Genomic DNA, 24764 nt, shown 5'->3' with positions numbered 1-24764 from the left:
TTTGAAGTGCAATATCTAAATCGGGTGGCAAACTACAAACCATGAGCCAATCTGGCCACAGTCTCTTTTCATACAGCCCATGAGCTAAGAATGGTTTTCACATTTTTAAAGGCTTGCAAGGAGGAGGAGGAGGAGGAAGGAGAGGAATAAGTAAGAAACTGTAGGTAGCCTGCAAAGTTTAAAATATTGCTACCTGGCCCTCTGCAGTAGAAATCTGACAATTCTTGAGATGAATCAACTGAGGCTCCAGAAGGTTAAGTGACCCCGCCCAGTTTCACACATTCATGCATGACCTCTAGTTCTTTCATTACTCTGTCTCTTACAATTCTGCAGTGCATATTGTACATGATAATGAGCATTCAAAATAAGGTTCCCAATAAGGAGTGAAACAAACATGATCATCTTACAGACGTTTGAGTTTACAGCTGATGTTCCCTTTCTTGACTTAGTGTTCAGTTTGTACAGTAGGAATCCATGCAACACGTGTTCTTGTTTCGTATGTATAATCCATTGGGGGGAAGTACAATAAAACATTAATTTTTTATATCTCAAATATTAGAATAAGGATTTTTGCCTACTTAACTTTAGAGAATATCATAAACTTTGAACTCTTAATACACATTGAAATCCAGAGAATGCTAAGAAGGTTTGAATGGTCTTTCACCTATTTCTGAACATAATACCACTTTCATTACAAATAAAAAGCAGACATGTTTTTCTTTAGAATGCTCATTACTTCATATTGCTTAGTGGGTAGAATATTAATAATTGAGATATCCAATATCATCTTGCTTCAGCTTAAACTTTTATTTTTAGTGGTGTAAGAATGCCAATGTATTACTTCTTGCAACTCATTGTATGTTTAAGATTTCCCTTCTTAATGTCCCAGTTGTAGGTTTTCTGACTTGATAATTCTGGTTTCTTTGACCTCTACAATTTAAGGCCACCTAAGATTTCCAACTTTGTGCATTGGAATCACCTGGATAACTTTAAAAAAATACTTATGCCTGTGTTCCACCCTTAGAAATTGAGAGTTGATTGGTTGGGGGTGTAACCTGAGCATTGTAATTTTTGTAGGACTCCTAGGAGATGCCAATGCAGAGACAAATTTGGGGACCCACGTGCAGATTCAGAGCCAGGCTACTTGGGGCCACATCCTGGATCTGCTCCTTTTGCGGTTGGGTTAGTCACTTACAATCACATGCTTCTATTCCCTTATCTGTAAAATGGATACTGTAAGATAGCAATGCCTATTTCTGGAGGTTGTTGTGAGTTAATATGTGTAGTATATAAAAGCACTTAGTACTTGTCATTTAGTAAGTCTTAATCAATTATTAGCAATTAGTACCAGCAGCAGTAGTAGTGTTGGTCATATTATCACTTTGTACTGCCCTCAGTCATTTTCTCTTCAACATTTTTGTTGTTATTTTTGATTTAACACTTAATAGACCCAGGATTTGGCCTACCATTTAATTTCAGTACACTCCTATTGTAGACCATTACAAAATACAGGCCTGACCAATGACAATCTGTTAGGAATCTAGAACCATTTTCCTTGCATTTACTTCATTGAATTTGTATTGATTAAATCAATGTTCCTAACAAATTAAGTTGCACTGTGAAAATGTTCAAGAGGAAAGATACTATTGTTTTCTGATTTTTTTTCCTCAGCCACTCAATAGTTAAATATTTGTTAAAACCAAAGAATTTAGATTATCTGTGTATATTTAAAGTATAAGTCCACTCAATTTAATATATACATATTCTGAACTCATTTGTGTCTAGATTACTTTTTAGTTATTGAATTACATATATAAAACATCAATATAATCTGTGGGGTTCTAGAAAACTTATAATTTCTAATTTTTCCAATGACTATATTTATTTCATTATCTTATTAGTCATATCTGATCTATCTGAATGTAATTAAATTAACCTACTAAATGTTTTCAGTGCGAATTCGAATAGACAAATTTTGACAATTTGCATAGGCTTTTTGCCTTGGTTTGAATAATTTGTTTAAAAATATTTGCAAAAGAATTTCTGACCTATTTTAGGTGATAATTAGCCTCTCTATTAGAGTTATCATTCCTTGCTTATGAATGTATTTACAAATACTCTTTCTCAAATCCAGAGGTAAAATTATCCCCTGAACAACTTACCTGAAATCTTTTAGAAAATAAAATCCTTGGTACTTTTCACCTTCATCTTAATCCTCCTGAAAAGGTAAAATATGTCATACCAGAATTGGGCAGGAAACCAAATTTAATGGCTGTGTGCCTATTAGAGTAAAAGGATTCTGTCTTCTCTCAAGGAAGCAGACTTATGATGAATTGGTGAAAATTAATTTGAGTAAGGTTTGACTCAGTGTATGAGGAAGAACAATGAACAATAAAAAGACAAACAACCCAACTGTAAAACACGCAAAAGACCTGAATAGACATTTCTCCAAAGAAGACAGATAGATGGTCAGTAGGTGGAGAGATGCTCAAAATCATTAGTCATTAGGAGAATGCAAATCAAGACCACAGAGATACCACTTTGTGCCTACTACAATGGCTATAATTTTGTTTTTAAAATGAAAAATAACAAGTGTTGGCAAGGGTGTGAAAAAAATTGGAACCCTAGTACATTGCTGGTGGGAATGTGAAATAGTTTAGTCACTACAGAGAACAATTCAATGTTTCCTTAGAAAGTTAAACATAGTATTACTATATGACCCAGCAATTCTGCCCCTAGTTATATGCTCAAAAGAACTGAAAACAGGGACTGAAACAGATTCTTGTGTTCCAGTATTCATAGCAGTATTGTTACAGTAGCCAAAAGCTGGGAACAATATATGTGTTCATCAAGAGATAGATAAACAAAATGTCTATACACTGGAATGTTACTCAGCCTTAAAAAGGAATGAAATTCTAATACATGTTACAGTATGGATGAACCTTGAAAACTTTATGCTAAGAAGAAATAAGCCAGATGCAAAAGAATAAATATTATATGATTCCACCTACCTGAAATATCTAGAATAGACAAATTCATAGACACAGAAATTAGATTTGAGGTTATTGGGGGAAGACTGAATGGAGAATTATTGTTTAATGGGTACAGAATTCCCATTTGGAGTGATGAAAGAATTTGGAAATAGTGGTGACCATTGCACAACATTGTAAATATACTTAATGCCACTGATTTTGCACTTAAAAATAAATGGGTAGGGCACCTAGGTGGCTCAGTGGGTTAAAACCTCTGCCTTCAGCTCAGGTCATGATCCCAGGGTCCTGGGATCGAGACCCACATCAGGCTCTCTGCTTAGCGGGGAGCCTGCTTCCTCCTCTCTCTCTCTCTCTCTGCCTGCTTCTCTGCCTGCTTGTGATCTCTGTCTGTCAAATAAATAAGTAAAATCTTTTTAAAAATTTAAAAAAATAAATGGGTAAACTTTATGTAATACATGTTTTGCCACAATTAAAAACAGACTTAAAAAATCTCTTGTGTGCAGATTCTGGATACCTGACTGCTGAAAACATTATAGGCACAAAATACTATATGGTGTGCCCACCTTTTATATGTTCCTAGAAAGTTTTTGATGAGGTGTAAACAAATTTGAAAAGTTACAAAATGGAAACAGGTACAACTTTCATGGTGGGTAATTGGAAAATATCCAAGAAAAATTACAAACATACAAACTCTTCTTTGATGAGTCTACCTGTAGGACTTTACCCTGCAAGTAAGCAAAGTTTGTAACAGAAAAAAAAAATGGAAATAACCTAAATATCCAAGGAAAGAGGAGTGGTTACATAGAGTACAATGAAATCCATACAATGAAATACTCTACCATCTTAAAAAGAAATGTGGAAACTCTTTCTGTAATGGTAGGACACAAACTATCTCCAAGATGGATTAAGTAAGGAGAACACAAAGCAAAGAATGTGTATAGCATTTGTATGTCTGAGAGTGTGTGTCTGTGTGCGCACACACACTCACACCTGTGTACCTGTGCATGTGCGTGCCTATGCATACAGATGTATAGGGGACATCTGGATAGTGAACAATAAATTGGTAACACTGGTTCCTCCTTGGATGGGACTTGGCTAGACCAGGGATGTGGCAGGAGAAAGGCTTTGGACTATATACCCTGGCATACCTTTTGAATCTTGATTCATGTGAATATAGTGCATATAAATAACAAAATACTATAAAATAATTTTTATAGTCCTTCATTGTAAAAAATGGTGTTTTATTATAGAAAAGAATGTCCCCTTGCCCCTTGTTTTTATAACAAGACCTACCATTTATTTAGCTAGTGAACATTCACTCCGTTTTTACTTTAAATCAGAGTTTCTCAAGATAGGCATTGTTGATAATTTGGGGCTGGATACTTTGTTGTCAGGAGCTGGCCTGTGAATTATAAGATGTTATTAGCAATATTGTTGACCTCTTCCTACTAAATGTCGATGGCATCCTCCTCCACTGGTTGTTACAAAGATTTCTCCATACATTGCCAAATGTTCCCTAGGAATAAATGGGGGGGGGGGGGGTTAAAAAAAATTGAGAAACACTGCCTTGAGATAATCCATGTATGATTTTGAACCCAGTACCTAGTTTAAGAAAATCTTCAATAAAGGGTACCTAACACACACGCGCGCGCGCGCGCGCGTGCACACACACACGGAATGGCTTTTTTTTTTTTTTTAAGATTTTATTTTATTTGACGGAGAACACAGGCAGGGGGAACAGCAGGCGGAGAGAGAAGGAGAAGCAGGCTCCCTGCTGAGCAGAGAGCCTGATGTGGGGCTTGATCCCAGATCTCAAGACCCTGGGATCATGACCTGAGCTAAAGGCAGATGCTTAACCAATTGAGTCACCCAGGCACCCCAAGGAATCACTTTTATACAAACAGTGGCAGAACCTGTTAATAAAGAAATAGCATTGTGACATAATGAGCTCTCTTTCAATGAAATATTCAAACATAGGTTGAAATTTATTCTTTACAAAGCCTTTAAAAGGTGTCTTCCTTTAAGTAGGAGAACTGACTGTGCATCTCAAATCTTTCCCCCTACTAAGATTCCTGGGTTCTGAGTATGGTTTACCCTGTTCCATGTTGGCATTTACAAATATACAACTATTAACTGAATGTCAGAAAGTTTTCTTTATAAAATTTATTAAATTATTTTACTCTGCTGCTAAAAAGTACACAGAACTGTGTTGTATTATGATGTTTTGCCAAAAGACCATGAAGAAAGAAAAGGGGGCAGGGGTTATTTTTTTTCTCCTAAGTGCTAGAAAGGAAAATAACTTGATTCTTATAACCCTCTACTTAAATAATCATTCAGAGTGAAACAATCATTTGTGTGTTTTAATATTCCTATTACATCCAATGCTTTTTTTTTCTTTGAAAACTGTCACTTCAGGGAATCCTAAGCTCTGGCTGATGTACAGACCAATGAGAACCCTTTCTCAATTCAGAAAATGCTTTTGAGTAGAGAAAATATTTAAGATCATTTAACAAGGATGGTAAGGCTTACTCATTTTTGGACACTTCTTTGTTCTTCCCTTTACATTTCACAATGTAATAGAGGTACTTCTGTGTGACATACTGCTTGGATTCCCAGGAAAGTCTTTGAAGACAAGGACAAGCTTCCTCCATCTATAACCCATCTATAACAAAGCCATTGAGAACTTTCTTTGGCCTAAAGAAGTTGTGATTTCAAAATTTGTATTATTTTCCTGAATAGAACACTGGATTCTGAGCTGATTGAAAGTTAAAGTTAACCACCATGGAAATGTTTACTACGTTGGTTGTTGTCACAAAACATCTGCAATTGATAGAAACCTTTGGATATTAATGTTTCTTTTTATCATAACAAAAAATTCCTTCCCACAAAAGGTAATAAAAAACAAATCAAGGGAAATTTTTTAGATTTCAGAGTACCAACAGTAAAGGAATGGAAATTGCTGATTTTTTTTTTTACCATTTCTTTTCCAGTTACTACTATGACAGTGTTCACCCTTAGTGTTTAGTGAATTAATGAGCATAATCCCCTTTGCACTTTACAGAGGCCTGTTAGAATTTTTTTATTATTCTGTTTGAATTACAATAAATGCAGGTACTAGATTTAGATGTTTATAATAGATTTATGTTGATTATATCAGTGTTCCCTGTCAAATTAAACTACACTGTGAAAATGTTAAAAAAAAAAGAGATACACTGTTGCTTTCTGATCTTCTTCGTAACCACTCCACAACTGAGATATTTGTTAAACCCAAATCATTTAGATTATCTGTATATCATAATAAGATGTCCACTTGTAATTCATATATACACATTCTAATCCCATTTATGTCAGAATTCCATTTTAAAAATTGAACACTAATATTCGAATCCTTGCCTCTTATTTTTAAATATCTGCTTTATATGTGCTTATTGTAGCTATAACCAAATTGCCATAAACTTGGTGACTTAAACCAATAGAAATTTATTTTCTCATATTCTGGAGTCCAGAACTGTGACGTCATGGTGTCAGTAAAACCACCCTCCCTCCAGGGACTTGAGGGAAAATTTGTTCCTTGCCTCTTCCACCTTTGGGCCACTGCTGGGATTGTTTGTTTTTCTTGATTTCACTCAAATCTCTGCCTCCATCTTCACATCAAAATCCAGCTCTCTCACTTAGAGACTGTGTGACCTTGGCGGGGGGGGGGGGGGGGGCACTGTTTCTACTTAACTCATTGGAAAGATGATGTTCAATATTTTAAAGCACTTGGGGAAGAGCGCCTGGCTGGCTTAATCCGTAGAGCAGACAACTCCTGATCTTCGGATCTTGAGTTCAAGCCCCACACTGGACATAGAGCTTACTTTAAAAAAAAAAAAAAAAAGTAAAAGTAAAATACTTGGGGAAAAGAAAATGATGTTTGGTCCATAATAAATGCCACGTAAATGTTTACTAAATAAAGCAAATTATTCCATTAAACGCCATTATAAGAAGCCATTGCTAATAATAACAATGTATACCCCATGAAGGTCTCTATCACTTTGAAAGGATGTATTCCAGTGTGTCCTTACTGGTCAAGTATTGCTTAGAATAGATATAAAATAAAAAGCACCACACCCTGGACTGGGACTCAACAAAGAAAAGCAAAAAAAGCTAAAGATGAGAAAAAAAAATTTCCTTTTTGTTTGTTTCCTGTAATCAGCAAAGGTAGGCACTCTTTGAACTCCCTGCTTTCATTGTTGCCTCATGAGCTGGTAGTCAGAAGGTCCCAGTTTTTCTCTCTGAGTAAAATCCTCCCGCATTACTTGTTAACTGGGTTTCAGTGAGCCTTGAACACACAGCACAAATCTGTCAGCTCTCATTAACACTAACCTACACTGCCAGTACTGGTGTGCTGGCCCCAGTACCTCTGGTTTCAGTGAAAATTGACCTCTCAGAGAATGACAGTGTCTTTCCTCTCTATCCTCTATGAAAACAACTTTCTCTACCTCCACCTCCCCATCACCTACCAGTTTCTTACATAATAGGATTTCATTCATTGGTCTATTGAATGAATAGATCCATTTTAAGTTGAATTTAAGATAATTTTCCTGAACACAAATTTCATTTATGCTTTATTTCCCTACACAAATGTTTCCTTTGTCTTCTATTCCTTGCTGTTTTATCTTACATTAAAAATTACCTTGGGGTGCCTGGGTGGCTCAGTCGTTAAGCATCTGCCTTCAGCTCAGGTCGTGATCCCAGGGTCCTGGGATGGAGCCCCACATCGGGCTCCCTGCTCACCGGAAGCCTTCTTCTCCCTCTCCCACCCCAACCCCTGCTTGTGTTGCCTCCCTCACTGTCTCTCCCTCTGTCTCTGTCAAATAAATAAATTAATTAAATCCTTTAAAAAAATCACCTTAGACTGAGTCCTATAAGAGAATAATGAGCAAATTTTGGTATGAACAAATGTACATGTTTTAAGATAAAATAAGACATTAGAGTTTAAAAATAACTACCTTAAATCATTTTGGATCAAGATTAGATAAATAAAATTAACTCCAGTCATAGATTTAGAGCTTATTAAATTTCTTTGTCATTTTGGACTTACAGGCCTTACAGTAATTTAGTTTTCTATTTGTATCAAGCACTATAAAACTTTCAAGCATTTCTAACTATCAGCAATTTTACTCGGCACATGAAATGATGTGGATTTTGATCTACTTGGAGTATTGCACATACCATCTTCTGGAAAATTTCCAAAAGTTTAAAGTAATTATTTTTCTTATGAGAAATAATTCCAGAAATATGTTGTCTCTATTGTAAGGGTGAAAAACAAAGCATTTTTTTCATCATCGTGATCATTTATTCAATTAAACTTTTCACAGTCTTTAAATTAGGAGTGCTTTGATGGGAGTAGACCCAAAATTGAGGAAGGGCTGGTAATGCTTCTTTCAAGTGTGAAGCCTAGATTACATATATTCATCAATTCCATCTATTTTTAGATTGGTTCAATTTCTAAAATTTTACTTGTCTGGTTACCACCAAATTGAAAGTTCACTTGGGGTAAGAACTGTACTTTTCTACTCTCCATATCAGAAGTTTTAAAGATGGGGAAGCCATGGCTGGCAAAGGTATATGAGAAGGACAATTAGAGGGGGAAGTGGCATACATTAAAACTTTAGAAACCATAAAGAAAAAATTATATGTAAGAATGAGAACTAGATGTACTTGCCCAGAGAAAATTGAATAAGCTGAGGCAAGGGACACTTAGATGGTATGCTAGCTGACAAAGAAATATGAAACCAAAGAGATATTGATCCTGAGGCACAGCTCACTGGATCACACTACAGCCTTTTTACACTTAGACTGATAAGAATATTTACAACTTTGGCTCAGAAAGTGCTTCTGAAATTTAAATCCTTTGCATCCCTATTAATCTTCTCTCTTTATATTTTTAATAAAAGCTACAATTATTAATTATTTGGATTAAACATGATAAGTATAAATATTTTAACATTAAAATAATATTTTGTAAAATAAATCTCGGTTAAAATACACAGCCAGGAAAATCAATCATATGCTATAAATAATAATAATAATGTGAAAACTATAGTAGTCAGAAGATGGGAAAACTATACATTTACTGTTTACATAAGACAATTTTATAAGAATCAGCCATCACTCACTGTAACACTTGTAAAAAAATGACAGGGATGCACAGGACTTTCTCCTGAGGAAAACTTGCCTTTTGCTTCACTCGTCACCTAACAAAAATTAATCTCTCCACATGCCCATTTCCTCAGATTTGTTTTTTGTTCAAATTTGGCAAAATAATCTATTACCCAATTGATTTTTTTCAAATGCTATTTCAACATGGGAAACTTTAGTGCCTCAAAATATATGTGTATGTGGTATTAGGTGTTGAAGAGGAAAGAAAGGATCAGGTATCGATATTTTTAACTCCTGAGGTTTGATTGTTTACTCCTTGGACTGGATACAAACATACCCCAAGATTGCTAAAAACAAATGAACTGAGCCAATAAGTATTAGACTTGAAGGGTAAAACTAAACACTACCTGGTATTTGTGAACTGCATATGTGTATAGGTTTTAGGGGTAATAGTCTGGAAACCCCCATTTATCATTGGAGTAAATTGATTCAACCTAGAGCTGTGAACTAATAGAGTATGAATAAAGATTTCCTACTGAAATTCCAAATTAAATGCCAACAGTGAAGCTAAGCTTTCCAAGTTAATGCCCTTGTTCTAAGTGAGTACTTAAGTCCTACTAAGAAATATTCAAGAAGCTCAGTGGTGTGCTGGTGTTTTACAACCACATCTTAGACAGAAAAGGGTAAGATAGGGATTGATTGATTTGTAGCTTTTGCCAATTCCCAGGCATAAATACTCCCACTGTGGCCAATTTCAAGCTACCAACATGAATTCACAGATGTGGAATTGAGAAGGAATGCATAAAACCAGCTCTCCTGAGTCATTGCTAGCCTTCTCCAGCACACCACTGAAGCTTCTTATCATTGCATTCAGAGAGGTTGTCAGGTCAAAAAAACACAACATTTCCGGATGCAGATTACAATTTGTATAATTGTAATAGTCATTATGTGAATGTTTCTACAGGATAAAGAAAACAAGGGAATTCTGGCCGCCTATACTTTTACAGATGCTACCAGGAGACCATGAAATCTGTAGGCTATGCTGTCTGTCCCATTGCACATGAATTGGATAATGTAGTCAGAAGTAAAATCACAGTTTTTGAGATATCTGTGATATCTCATGACAGCTGGTTGGATGTTCCCTTGACAACTGCTCTGGTTAATCAAGGGTGTAAATGAAGTTCCTGCTTCAGCGGTCTTCAGGCATCATTGCAGACTTTCCTTAATATCAGTGCTTCACAGGATAATGGCTTGGTTTTCATGGTAATTGATTATTAAGATATTTGGGCGATCTGCCAGTCAGAGGAAAGGCTAAATAAAATAACCTAAAGCCAGTGACCATCTCATGACAATCATCTAGGGACCCAAAGACCTCATTGACAGCTACCCACCAGAGGTCATACAGCTTTCCTTGTTCAAGCTGTTTGCATGGCCAGCCTGGCCAGCTCTTTGGTGGTCTAAATAAAAAGGGATCCTTCAAGATGCTTTTGGCGTATTTACACTGCTTTTGTTTGACAAAGGGCCTAACAGTGATTTTTATGCCTGATCTTTTGTTTACACTCTTTTAACATATAGATTATGCTGAGTCACACTGACAGCCTCAAACAGTATGGCTGTGTTGATAGGGCTGTATGAAACCATCATACTCTTAAACAGCATCTTCTTAAATTTGCTCACACAGCCATGACAATCATATTAGATACATGAACTGGTAAGGAAAGCTGTATGTCTCTGGACAGTTTCATCCATACTGCCTGATGTATAATCTTTTAAATATATTTTCCCATGTTTTCCTGTTGCAAACAGGGAGCTAAAACAATCACACTATCAATTAGATCCTATCTGTGGGGACCAGATGCCTTTCAGTGCCTCCATCTCTGCCATGTACCTTTACTGCCATCTGCTGATAGGAGTCTCCCATCTCAGCAATTCTTATGCAGAGCTAACTCTCACAACTCAACTGAAACCTTGGGCTGAATACGGAAATCATAGGGGTTAACAATTGACATTAACCTCTCTCAGTCCTAAATCTAGCCTGAAAGATTCTTTTAAAGGAAGTTGCAAGCTAGAGCTTAATGTAAATACTATCCATTCACTTCAGAGCAATACTTATATTTGGTAAACATTAAGGCTGGTTATTATTGGTCAGAATAGTTATTAATTTGGAGATTCATTTAACTATTATCTACAAGTTATCCATATAAAGAACGCATTCTTTTACATTCATTTTTAAAGTCTAATTTAAGTAAAGAAAGAAAGAAACTTACTAGCAGAGTTAATCATGTACAGAATTTCAAATATACAAGCTAGATCATTGCTGGTTAATGGCCAAACCTAGTGAGAAGAGGAAAGAACATATTTTGCACCTATGGAAGCATTCAGTATTGCCATCAGTTTTGCAATATTCCCTAGAAGCAGTTGGTGCTGTTCAGTTGTGTTACTTCTGTATCATGCCTTCAAAATTCCATAGCTACTGCAATTATGCATGAGCTATGTTTTGTGAGCCTTCAGCATGGCACTACAAGGGCCTTTTAAAGCATTTAATTTCATTATGGTGTAATGCCAGTGACTCATACAACTCCCAGATTTGACAAATCAAACATAGGTACCTTAGAGAAGAAAAAAAATCCATACTTCCTATTTCTCTCTGGAAGGAAAGCAAACCACTTTACTTATGTGCTTTTGAAATGTGCCCCTGAAAAACAAATTGTGAAACAGATACATTGAAATGCCTTTAGCATGTGCGCACACACTCACACACACGCACACACACACACACACACTCAACCTGATACGGACAAAGCCAAAGAAATTAGTCCTTCCAAATTTAAAGCCTGCAAAATTATAAAGGAACCTGCAAGTGGCTTATTTTTCTTCATTTTGCCCTTTGCAGATTAAAGATAACTGTCTATTTACATGACCCTCAAAAATAAGGGACTCAAATTGATCTTTATTGTTGTCTTTTCTTATTATAAAAAAAAATAGCCTTCTAGTCAAGATGAATCTAACTTCACACTTGGACTCCCTTCCTTAGTGTCAAACACATAGCAATAGGATAGAAAATTTAAAAATACACAACTGAAAATATAAAGGCACGGTTAAAAACAAAATAAACATCCCACCAGACAAGAAACAGACAAAAATGCAAAGCAACAAGAGCTAATACTGCAGGCCGGCCAAGGTCTAGGTCTAAAAACAGGGAAGCTCAGCTCCCATAAAGGGGCTAAAACTACTCATTCAAGTATACATGTGATATCTGTGTCTATCTATCTATCTATCCATCTGTCTGCATGCAGAGAAAAAGAGACTATCACCTGGGATTCTGATTCTTAGCCAACTGCCACCCTAGGAAGAAAACAGAATGCAACCAAAACATCATGAGCAGAACTGTACCAAGCAATCTTTTCAGCTCTGAATGAACCTGTGAATACCTTCAAATCGCTATAGGACAGAACTGTGAAATACACATTATCCAAGATTTGGGTTTAGATCCTCGGAAGATCAGTGGGGTTCCCATTAGGCAATCAGACTTGGGTATAGCAGAAGAGGCACATCAAGGAGAATGGAAGTGGGGAAAAAGAGAAAAATAAAAATACTTCTCACTGAAAATGAGCCTGCACTACACGATATCAGAACACATGGTAAAATTGAGAAAGGAACCAAGCAAATCAGCAAGTGGAATATGAATCACTCTAGATAAAATCCTTCTTACGGAAAAGTCTGACAAAAAGTTTATTTCTAGGATGCTAGAAAGCATTAGTGAAGGAATAGTTCATTTTATTTTTTTTTATTTTATTTATTTATTTGACAGGCAGAGATCACAAGTAGGCAGAGAAAGAGAGGAGGAAGCAGGCTTCCCGCTGAGCAGAGAGCCTGATGTGGGACTCGATCCCAGGACCCTGGGATCATGACCTGAACCAAAGGCAGAGGCTTAACCCACCGAGCCACCCAGGCGCCCCGGAATAGTTCATTTTAAAGGAGAAATTATAAAAGAAGAATAGGCACAAATTAAATAAAAAATTAAGAAAAAGATTCCAAATCTTGGGAATAAAAGATTATACTCACTGAAATTTAAAACTCAATAGAATAAATGATCCTGGAGACTGCTGAAGAAAAAATTGGTGCCTAGGAAGAATACAGGATAGAGAAATTAAGAAACCATTTTAATAAAGTAAAAACAAGGGACACCTGGGTGGCTCAATCGGTTAAGCCTCTGCCTCAGCTCAGATCATGATCTCAGGATTCTGGGTTCAAGTTCCGCATTGGGCTTCTTGCTTAGCGGGGAGTCTGCTTCTTCCTCTACCTCCCATTCCCCCTGCTTGTGCTCTCTCTGTCTCTGTCTCTCTCTCTCTTTCTCTGTCTGTGTGACAAATAAATAAAAGTAAAATCTTTAAAAGTGAAAACAAGATTAAGAAATTTAGATAACAGAGCCTGGGTGGCTCAGGCAGTTAACCTCTGCCTTTGGCTCAGGTCATGATCTTCAGGTCCTGGGATGGAGCCCAGCTCCATGGGGATTCTGCTTCTCCCTCTCTCCCTGCTTGTGCTCTCTCTGTCGCTGTCTCTTCTTATCTCAAATGAGTAAATAAAATCTTTTAAAAAAAATAAAAATTAAAAATTAAAAATTTAGATAACATTTTAATAGGCTTCCAAATGATGTCTAGAAGCAGAAATTTCAGAGTCTGTCAGAAAGAAAATGCAGATGACCCTGGAACAACATGGGTTTCAAATGTGTGGGTCCACTTTGCAGATATTTTTTAACAAGTACAGTAAAGTACTATAAATATTATTTTCTTTCCTTATGATTTTCTTGATAACATTTTCTTTTCTCTAGCTTAGTTTATTGCAAGAATATAGTATATAACACATATGACATAAAATATGTATAATTGACTGTTTATGTTAATGGTAAGACTTCTAGCAACAGAAAGCTATTAGTCAAGTTTCAGCCTCCGGCGGGGAGAGGGGTATCTCTAACCTCTGTGTTGTTCAAGGGTCACCGTACCTAGCAAGAAGATAGTCTACCTGGAAATAAAACATGGAGTCCAGGAAACCAGAAATATCAGTAAATTATTTTTACTTTTTTTCTAAAGAAAAATGGAATTTGTTTTTTATAAAACTGAATTTTTCTTTTACAAGGTGAAATTTAAAATTATTTTGTGTTCCATGTGCAAAATATGGAAAATACAAATAAGCAAAAAAGAAAACAAATTAAAAGTCATCTGCATTCTCAGCATGCAGAGATAGCCACTGTTAATATTAGTGAAAGTCAACCTGTTATTATCTCTATGCATGTTTTTTTATAAAAATGATGTATCACTCAAATTGTCCTTTTCTCTTTTTCTAGTCTGTACAAATATCTTTCCATACCATTAATTAATATTCTGCAACTCCTATTTAAGAGCTGGGTAGTATTCAGTTACATAAAAGTACTTGATTGAACAATCCACTCCCCACTGTTTACATTTTTACAACCTTTCCCTTGGTTATGGATACCCTGAATTCCAGTTTGAGCAGTATCTTCTAAAACTTTAAAAATAAATTGTCTTTTCCTAGTCAGAAGCCTCTGCCAAATTGTTTAGCATATCTAAAGACTATAAATATAAAGAATAAGAATGTTAAGGACACTGGGGAAAAAAATGTCTGTTTTGTCAGAGTTTAGTTTTTAAAATAATGCAACCTAAGTATTTGATTTTGAATCCCATTATAAGCAATATTAGTAGAAGTAGATGAACACTTCAACTTGACTGTGTAATTTATTTTCATAAAAATCTCTTTAGAGATCCCTGTCCAGTCAGCAAATAATTGCTTTAACTTTGGATTTTAATATTAGCACTGAATGATTTATGTACATTAAATAATGTGATTCTCACTAACCATTTATGAGCCAAGAATGATTATCTCCCTTCTGTGGATAATCACACTTTAGGGAAGAAAGGTTAAGTGGTTTGCCTAAGATCACTCAGCCAGTCAATGGATTATCTCAAAATATGATCCTCAAGTCTTTAAATCATTAGACTTGGCTGGCCTCAGCAATACTTGAGAGGCATAAGGGATATGTACTTGGGTTTTTCCTCAAATGATTTATGTAGCATAATGTCTAATCTGTTTATAGAGCATTTTTTCATTCCTTATCGCACAATTTGGTCTCTAAGCAAATATGAGATTATAAAAATGAAAAGGATAATAATCTACATGTAGAAAAATCTCTGGTAGAATTATCAATTTCCAAAATAGTGCATAGACCAAGCTGACAATAGAATCAACCGTGTGGTGGAAGGGTCTGGGGGAGAAATGAAGGAGGTAACAGGAAGCAAATAGAGTAGGGTGGCTTCCTTCTATAAGACTGCAGTCCATGGTTAGATTTTTAATAAGCACTGAATGAAACAAAAAGAGATCTTACTATTTCTTAATAAGGACATGTGCATTCCCTGAGAAGTATTTCCTCCATCTCCAGTATAAAGCATCCATACAGATCTACCTGCACATACCAACTATAATGACAGATGTGCTTCCTATATCCCTATAATATGTAATTCACATAAATGGGATGCTCTAGAGGTCATTCCTAGAACTGAAGAATTTTCAACAGTGCTCTTGATCAAAATTCGAAGTGCCTTTGGTAAACTAGAGCAGAAACCAAAAAAGGTAGCAGAATGATGTATTAAAAGGACCATATCAGATTTGTATTTCTAGGTAAGGGGGAAGAGGAAAACAGCTGTCTTTTTTGAAGCAAGGAAGGGAAGAAGGAAATTCTGGTTTGTATTTCCCATTCAACTTAGACTCCAAAGTTAATTTTAAGAAAAAAAAACTGATAAATTATTTAACCAATGATTTTTAACAAAACTGACTTTTTCTTTTAAAAGTAGACTTACCAACTGATCCTGGTTTGCTTAGCACTTACCTGGTTTTAGCCCTGAGAGGTCCTGCATCCTGGAAAAGCTCTCAGTCATGCGCAAACTGGGGGAGTTGGTCAAAATTAAAAATAAAAATTAGGTGTGTTCATTGTCTAAAATGTAGCAAATACAAATAAGTGAAAGCATTTTAAAAGTGAAAGCATTAAAATCATTCATGTTTTCAGTATGCAGAGAGCCACTTTTAATATTAGTAAATGCACTTCTAATATCTCTGTGGAATAGACTTCATAACAGTACAAGTTACTATTATTACATGTGGCAAGTGACAGGGTAATATCATTTGAATTGTCTTTTAAATTTCTATTTAATTTTATGCAAGTACTTTAGCATGTCTACCTTTTCATCTGATTGCATCACTCTATAAACTGTGATAAATTTTCAGTTGTGTATTGGTCATTTCCACTATTCATTCTACAAATTCCCTTAACCTTATACTTTTCTTTATCTCTGAGACACAGTACCAGCTAGTACATTAGCAGCATGCTTTCTGAGTTCTGATAACTGTATCACAGTGTAATCTCACTGCTCAGGGGTATGCAGCCTTTCATTTCTTATTCCATTTCTATTTCCCCTGTAGGCCAGGGAGGGGAAATTTCTACCTAGGCAGTTTAGCATCATTTAACATTGCTGCTACTTGTCCAGCAGTCTCCCTACATGAGTGAGACCATATGTCGACCACAGTTAGCACTAAAAATTTATTATTACCTACTTATACAGAAAAGCTCTCTTTGTTTTGTAGGGGTTTAACTTTCTGAAAGCATTTCCAGTCCTGATTTAGAGACAGAAAGAGAGAAGGAAAATAAAATTTCCGTGTTAGAAAAGAAATATATCTTTATCTATCCTAAAATGTTCACACTTGGTTGGGGCCATATTTCAGGACTATTATGATCCACAAAGTACCTCTGTTGTTGAAGAAGTACTTACCATCTATGTGCGAAGTTACTCTGTTCTTGCCAGTAACACATAGAATAATGGCCTCTTCTATTTTATTTCTAGCTACACAATCCCTGTTGGCAGCCCTCAGGTTGCTTGCATGATTGAAATGACTGCAGATGGAAAACCTCCAATACAGAAGAAAGACACAGAGATACCCCATGTCTCTCAGGTAGTTATGCAGATATCCAGTTCTAAACATTACTAAGTGTGCCCTCAATATCTGAAATAAATATTTCTTTTTAAGTTACTAAACACTAATCATATTTCTTTATTGAACAGATTCCTTGTAAAAGCTCTCAACAAAACACCAGAATATTCATCTCTGATACTTTAGGTACAATTAAATATATTTAATACTGCCTGTCGCTATAAAAGTTGCATTAAATTTATCAAGAAATTGATTTTCCTCTCACACTTTGCATATAATATGTTATGCTTGATTAAGAAAAACAGCACAGGAATGGAGAAGAATTAGCAAGTTACAAAATAGTGCTTAAAACTTCCATTTTTATAGGATATGGTAGTGCTAATACTGTGCTATTAAAAAGTCTCTTCTCAGGGAATTTTTCCTGGAAATATCAAATGAAGAAAATTGAAAGAGAAGAGGATATTTGTCCCTCCAGAGACCAAGCAATTTGCTGAATTCTTTTAATTTTAATGATGTGGTTGGTTACATGCTTCTTAGTATGACTTTATAGAAATACATTTAAGATAAAGAATTCCTGGTTCATTTGATCATCATGGAGAGTTAATCTGTATAATTGAGCTCCAAAGTGCTAATTTTGGTGCACATTAGAGCTGGCAATGTGTAGGGCCCTAATGAACTGGAAATCTCATTTTATTTCCATTTTTTCTATGTAGTTTTTTTCTCTTATTGAGTGTATACAAGCATCCTAAAGAAACACGTAAGAATAGCTAACATTTGCATAAGCACATTACATTTTCCAAATTATGACCATGTATTTTATCTCATCTGATCTTCACAAGAACCCTCTAAAGTAAGAATGAATATCTTTTTTATAAGGTCGTATCTGATAAAACTGAGTATCAAATGTCCAAAATTTCGTAGTGATAATGAAAGAGACTTGATTCCAGATTTTCTGATTCGCAACGTGGTTTTTTTGTTGTTGTTGTTGTTCCTTTATAGTACACTTTATTTCATTTTCTGCTCAACAGAGTGAAAACTATCAAGTGGATTGTTAAGGTAGGAATAAAATTGGTTTTCGTTTTGAAGAAATTAAAAAAAAAAAAAGACTCAAATACAAAGAACGAACTCAATGTTGCCAAAGAGGGGGCAGGTGAGGGGATGAGTAAAACAGGTGAAGGGGATTAAGAACACACTTATTGTGCTGAGCACTTAGTAGTGTATAGGATTGTTGAACCATTACATCGTAAACCTGAATCTAACATAACACTGTGTATTAACTCATGTCAGTTAAAAAAAAGTCATGCTAGAGTCCAAGATGGCCAAAATATTTAGATTCAAGGCACAGACTATTAAAATGGTGGAAAATCTATGAAACACTCATAGTTTTGGAGGAAAAAATCTAGTGTAAAGCAGTTAATGTGATTTTGTCTCTACTTATTCCCTATAGTCATCCATTTTTATATTGAAAGTTCCATATTTTATCATGAATAACATGCAATATGCTACAGACAAATGAGCATAGGGGGAAAAAAGAGAGAAGCAAACCGAGAAACAAACTCTTCATCAAAGAGAACAAACTAAGGGTGGGTGGGGGGGGTGTTAGGTGGAGGGATGGGTGAAATTGCTATAAGGGATGAAGGAGGGCACCTTTGATGAGGACCAGGTGTGGTATGCAAGTGTTGAATCACTAAATTGTACGCCTGAAACTAACATTACACTGTGTTAACTAACTATAATTTAAATAAAAGCTTCTGTAAAAACACACACATTTAAAAAAAAAGATCCTCTTTTCAGCTCTTTTCAGTAAATACTCATTAGTGGAATTTTGGGATCATATAATATGTACATTTTTAATTTTTTGAGGAAGCTTCATACCGTGGTACATAGCTAACACACAATTTTACATTCCCACCAACAATGCACAAAGGTTTCTGTTTCTTCACATCTTTGTCAACATTTGATATTCGCTGTTATTTTTTTTATAATGGCTACCCTAACAAATGTGAGGTGGTATTTCATTATGACTTTGATTTGTATTTCCTTGATGACTAGTGATGTTAAACATCTTTATTATATATCTTTTGTTTATTTCTATGTCTTTGGAGAAATGTTTTTTCAAGTTCTTTGCCAGTTTTTTAGTCAGCTTATTTGTTTTTGCTATTGAGGCATAAGAATTCCTTATGTATTTTTGATATTAACCCTGTATCAGATACTGGTTTGTAAATATTTTCTCCTATTCTGTAGACTGCCTTTTCATTTCATTGATCATTTCCTTTGCTGTGCAGAAGCTTTTTCATTTGACATAGCGCCCCTTGTCTTTTTTTGCTTTTGTTCCCTGTGGTTTTGGTGCTGTATCCAAGAAATCATTGCCCAAACTAATGTTATGAAGCTTTTCCGCTATGTTTTCTTCTTCAATTTGTATTGTTTCAAGTCTGATTTGTAAGTCTTTAATCAATTTTGAGTTGATTTTTGTGTATAGTGTAATGGCCCAACTTCATTCTTTTCCATGTTGGTATCCAGTTTTCCCAAAACCATTTGTTGAAGAGTCAATGCTTTCCTCATTGGATAGTTGTGGCACTTTGTCAACAATCATTTGATCATAGACGCACAAGTGTATTTCTGGTTTCTCTGCTCTGTTCTGTTTGTATATATGTCTGTCTATATGCCAAAGCCATCTTTGTTTTGATTACTGTGTCTTTGTAATGTGCTTTCAAGTCAGGAAGTGTCAAGTGTCCAGGTTTTCCTTTCTCAATATTGCTTTGGCTATTTGGGGTCCTCTGTGATTCCATACGAATTTAAGGATGATTTTTTCTATTCAAAAAATACCATTGGAAGTTTGATAAGGATTGCATTAAATCTGTAAATCACTTAGGTAATATAAACTTTTAATAATATTAAGTCTTCCAATCCATGAACACAGGAAGTTTTTCCAGTTTTTTGTGTCTTCTTTAATTTCTTTCAGCAATGTTTTATAGTTTTCAGTGTACAAGTCATTCATCTCCTTGGTTAACTTTATTCCTAAGAATGTTACTCTTTCTGATGCTAAGTGAATTGGATTGTTTTCTTAATTGCTTTCCAGATTGTTCATTTTAAGTATATAGAAGCACACTGATTTTTGATGTTGATTTTGTATCCTGCAACTTTGCTAAATTCATTTATTAGTTTTAATTTTTTGTGGACTCTTTAGGGTTTTCTGTATATATCATCATGTCATCTACAGAGATTATTTCCTTTTATTTCTTTTTCCCGCCTAATTGTTCTGCTAGGACTTCCAGTACTATGTTGAATAGGAGTACTAAGAATTGGCACACTTGTTTTCTGCCTGATCAGAGAGAAAAAGTTTTCAGGTTTTCACCATTGAGTATGGTATCAGCTATAGGCTTATCATATATGGCCTTTATTATGTAAAGTAATTTCCTTTTATTCCTAGTTTGTTGAGTTTTTTTATAATAAAATGATGTTGAATTTTGCTAAATACTTTTTCTGTATCTGTTGATTGTGTGATCCTTATCCTTTGTTCTGTTAATGTGGTGCATCACATTGATTTATTTTTTATGCTGAACCATCCTTGCATTACAGGGATAAATCCCACTTGGTCAGGGGATATAATTCTCATAACTAAGTGTGCTGTTAAATTTGGTTTGCCAGTATTTTACTGAAGATTTGCATCTTTATTCATCAGGTATATGAGCTTGCAGAATTTTTTTCTTGTAATGTCTTTTTCTGTCTTTAGTATCAGGAAGATTCTGGGCTCAGAGAATGAGCTTGGCATATTCCCTCCTCTTCAGTTTTCTGGAAGAGTTTGAGAAGGATTGTTATTAATTCTTTTTTAAGTATTTTGTAGAATTCTCCTCTGAAGCCATCTGTTACTTGGCTTTTGTTTGTTGGGAGGTTTTTGATTACAGATTCATTCTCTTATTATTCATCTGTTCAGATTTTTTATTTATTCATGATTGCCTCTTGGTAAGTTGTATATTTCTGGGAATTTATCCACTTCTTCAGGGTTATCCAGTTTGTTGCTGTGTAATTACTCATAGTTATCTCATAATCCTTTTTATTTCTGTGGCATCAGTTGTAATGTCATCTTTCATTTCTGATTTCATTTGAAACTGCTCTCTTTTTTAAATTATTGTAGCTAAAGGTTAGTCAATTTTGATCTTTTCAGAAAACCAACTTTAGTTTTACTGATTTTTTTCTAATGTGTTCCAGTTCCCTATTTTTCCATTCTAGTTTTTGTATAATTTTAGTCTTTCTGCTAACATTGAACTTAGTTGACTCTTCTTTGTCTAGTTCCATGAGGTGTAAAGTTACATTGTTGATTTGAGATCTTTCTACTTGTTTAATAAAAGCTTTTCGAGCTATGAACTTTCCTGTTACTATGCTTTTGCTACATCCTATAAATTATGGTATATTATGTTCCATTGTCTCAGGATTTTTTCTAAATTTTTTAATTTATTTTTTGAACCATTTCTTCTTTGAAACAAGAGTGCATTGTTTAATTTTCACATACCATTGCAACATGGGGACTAGGGGTGCCAGACCTCCATGCAGTTGAAATCCATTCATAATTTTGACTCCCCCAGAATTTAACAATCAGCCTACTGTTGACCAGAAGCCTAACTGATAATGAAACAGTTGATTAATGCATATTTTTATGTTATCTGTATTTATATACTGTATTTTTATAACAACATAAGTTAAAATACTGTTAAGAAAATCATAAGGAAGAGAAATGTATTTACAGTACTATATATGTGTGTGTGTGTGTGTGTATTGAAAAAAATCTGCATAGAGGGGACCTATTCAGTTCAAACCCATGTCGTTCTAGAGTCAGCTGTATTTGTGAATTTTCCATTTTTTCTTCTGCTATTGATGTCCAGTTCCATTCCATTATGTTTGGAAAAAATAATTGATATGATTTCAATCTCCTTAAATTTGTTAAGATTTTTTATTTGTAATCTAACTATAATCTATCCTGGAGAATGTTCCATATGTACTTGAGAAGAATGTGTATTCTGCTGCTGTTGGATGGAATGTTCTGTATAAGTCTGTCAGGTCCATTTGTGCTGCAGTGTTGTTCAAGTCTTCTTTTTCCTTATTATCTTCCAGCTCAATGCTCTAGTCATTATGGAGAGTGGGATATTAAAATCTCATACTATTATTGCATTGCTATTTCTCTCTTTGGTTTTGTCAGTGTTTGTTTCCTATATGTGAGTGAGCTGACATTGGGTGCATATACATTTATAATTTTTAGATCTTCCTGACCAGCTGACCCTGTTAATCATTATATAATGTCATTCTTTTTCTCTTATGACTATATTTGACTTGTCTGTTTTATCCGAATAACAATAGCCATTCCTGCTCTTATTTGGTTACTATTTGCATGGGATATCTCTTTCCATTCTTTCACTTTCAGGCTATATGTGTCTTTTTTTTTTTTTATTTTTTTTCCAGGCTATATGTGACCTTAAAATTGAGTTTCTTACGGACAGAATATAGTTGTATTTGGGGATTTTTTAAATCTTTTTTCTCCACTCAGTCACTTTATGTATATTTTTTATTAACATATAATGTGTTTTTAGCCCCAGGGGTAGAGATCTGTGAATAGTCAGGATTACACACTTCATAGCACTCACCATAGCACATACCCTCAACAATGTCTATAACCCAACCACCCTCTTCCTACCCTCCTCTCCCCAACAACCCTAAGTTTGTTTTGTGAGATTTAGAGTCTCTGATCGTTTGTCTCCCTCCCCATGCCATTTTGGGTCATTTTTTTCCTTCCCTACCCTCCAAAACCTCCACTTTGCCTATCAAATTCCTCATATCACAGAGATCATATAATAATTGTCTTTCTCTGATTAACTTATTTCACTCAGCATTATACCCTCTAGTTCCATCCACATTGTTGCAAATGGCAATGTTTCATTTCTTTTGATGGCTGCAAGTATTCCATTGTATATATATACCACTTCTTCTTTATCAGTTCATCTGTTGATGGACATCTAGGTTCATTCCATAGTTTGGCTATTGTGGACATTGCTGTTATAAACATTGAGATGCACATGCCCCTTCAGATCACTACATTTGTATCTTTAGGGTAAATACCCAGTTGTGTGATTGCTGAGTTGTAGGGTAGCTCTATTTTCAACTTTCTAAGGAACCTCCATGCTGTTTTCCAGAGTGGCTGTACCAGCTTGCATTCCACCAACAGTGTAGGAGGATTCCCCTTTCTCCACATCCTCACCAGCATATGCCATTTCCTGACTTGTTAATTTTAGCCATTCTGATTTGGTGTGAGGTGGTATCTCATTGTGGTTTTCATTTGTATTTCCCTGATGCCGAGTGATATGGAGCACTTTTTCATGTGTCTGTTAGCCATCTGGATGTCTTCTTCGCAAAATTGTCTGTTCATGTCCTCTGCCCATTTCTTGATTGGATTATTTGTTCTTTGGGTGTTCAGATTAATAAGTTCTTTATAGATTTTGAATACTAACCCTTTATCTGATATGTCATTTGCAAATATCTTCTCCCATTCTGTCAGTTGTCTTTTGGTTTTGTTGACTGTTTCCTTTGCTGTGCAAAAACTTTTGATCTTGATGAAGTCCCAATAGTTCATTTTGGCCCTTGCTTCCCTTGCCTTTGGCGATGTTTCTAGGAAGAAGTTGTGGCAGCTGAGGTCGAAGAGGTTGTTGCCTGTGTTCTCCTCAAGGAATTTGATTGAATCCTATCTCATATTGAGGTCTTTCATCCATTTTGAGTCTATTTTTGTGTGTGGTGTAAGGAAATGGTCCAGTTTCATTTTTCTGTATATGGCTGTCCAGTTTTCCCAACACCATTTGTTGAAGACACTGTCTTTTTTCCATTGGACATTCTTTCCTGCTTCATCAAAGTTTAGTTGACCATAGAATTAAAGGCCTATTTCAGGGCTCTCTATTCTGTTCCATTGATATATATGTCTGTTTTTCTGCCAGTACCATACTATCTTGATGATTGCATCTTTATAATAGAGCTTGAAATCTGGAATTGTGATGCCACCAATTGGCTTTCTTTGTCAACATTCCTCTGGCTATTTGAGGCCTTTTCTGGCTCCATATAAATTTTAGGATTATTTGTTCCATTTCTTTGAAAAAAAATGAATGGTATTTTGATAGGTATTGCATTAAATGTATAGGTTGTTTTAGGTAGCATAGACATTTTCACAATATTTGTTCTTCCAATCCATGAGCATGGAACATTTTTCCATTCATTTGTGTTTTCCTCCATTTCTTTCAAGAGTACTTTATAGTTTTCTGAGTACAGATTCTTTGCCTCTTTGGTTAGGTTTATTCCTAAGTATCTTATGGTTTTGGATGCAATTGTAATGGTATTGACTCCTTAATTTCTCTTTTTTCTGTCTTCTTGTTGATGTATAGAAATGAAACTGATTTCTCTGCATTGATTTTATATCCTGGCACTTTACTGAATTCCTGTACAAATTCTAGCAGATTTGGAGTGAAGTCTTTTGGGTTTTTCACATAAAGTATCATATCATCTGCAAAGAGTGAGAGTTTGACTTCTTCTTTGCCACTGTGGATGCCTTTAATTTCTTTTTGTTTTCTGATTGCTGAGGCTAGGACTCCTAGTACT

The 24764-nt window shown here is 35.2% G+C and overlaps 1 protein-coding gene across 1 annotated transcript in view; it reads left to right on the top strand.

The window, feature by feature from the left end:
- EYS (eyes shut homolog) overlaps positions 1-24764 on the top strand; it is a gene marked incomplete at both ends in the record, with an annotated part of 1618725 nt that overhangs the window by 1391395 nt on the left and 202566 nt on the right. The window contains one exon of the mRNA XM_080805925.1: positions 17048-17156. Coding sequence (XP_080662051.1) covers positions 17048-17156 — 109 coding nt within the window. The remainder of the gene's footprint in view (positions 1-17047; positions 17157-24764) is intronic.

Source organism: Martes martes (assembly GCF_963455335.1).
Source record: "Martes martes genome assembly, chromosome: 6".
NCBI lineage: Eukaryota > Metazoa > Chordata > Mammalia > Carnivora > Mustelidae > Martes > Martes martes.
The sequence above is the reverse complement of the archived record's forward strand: the minus strand, read 5'-3'. Positions and strand labels throughout refer to the sequence as shown.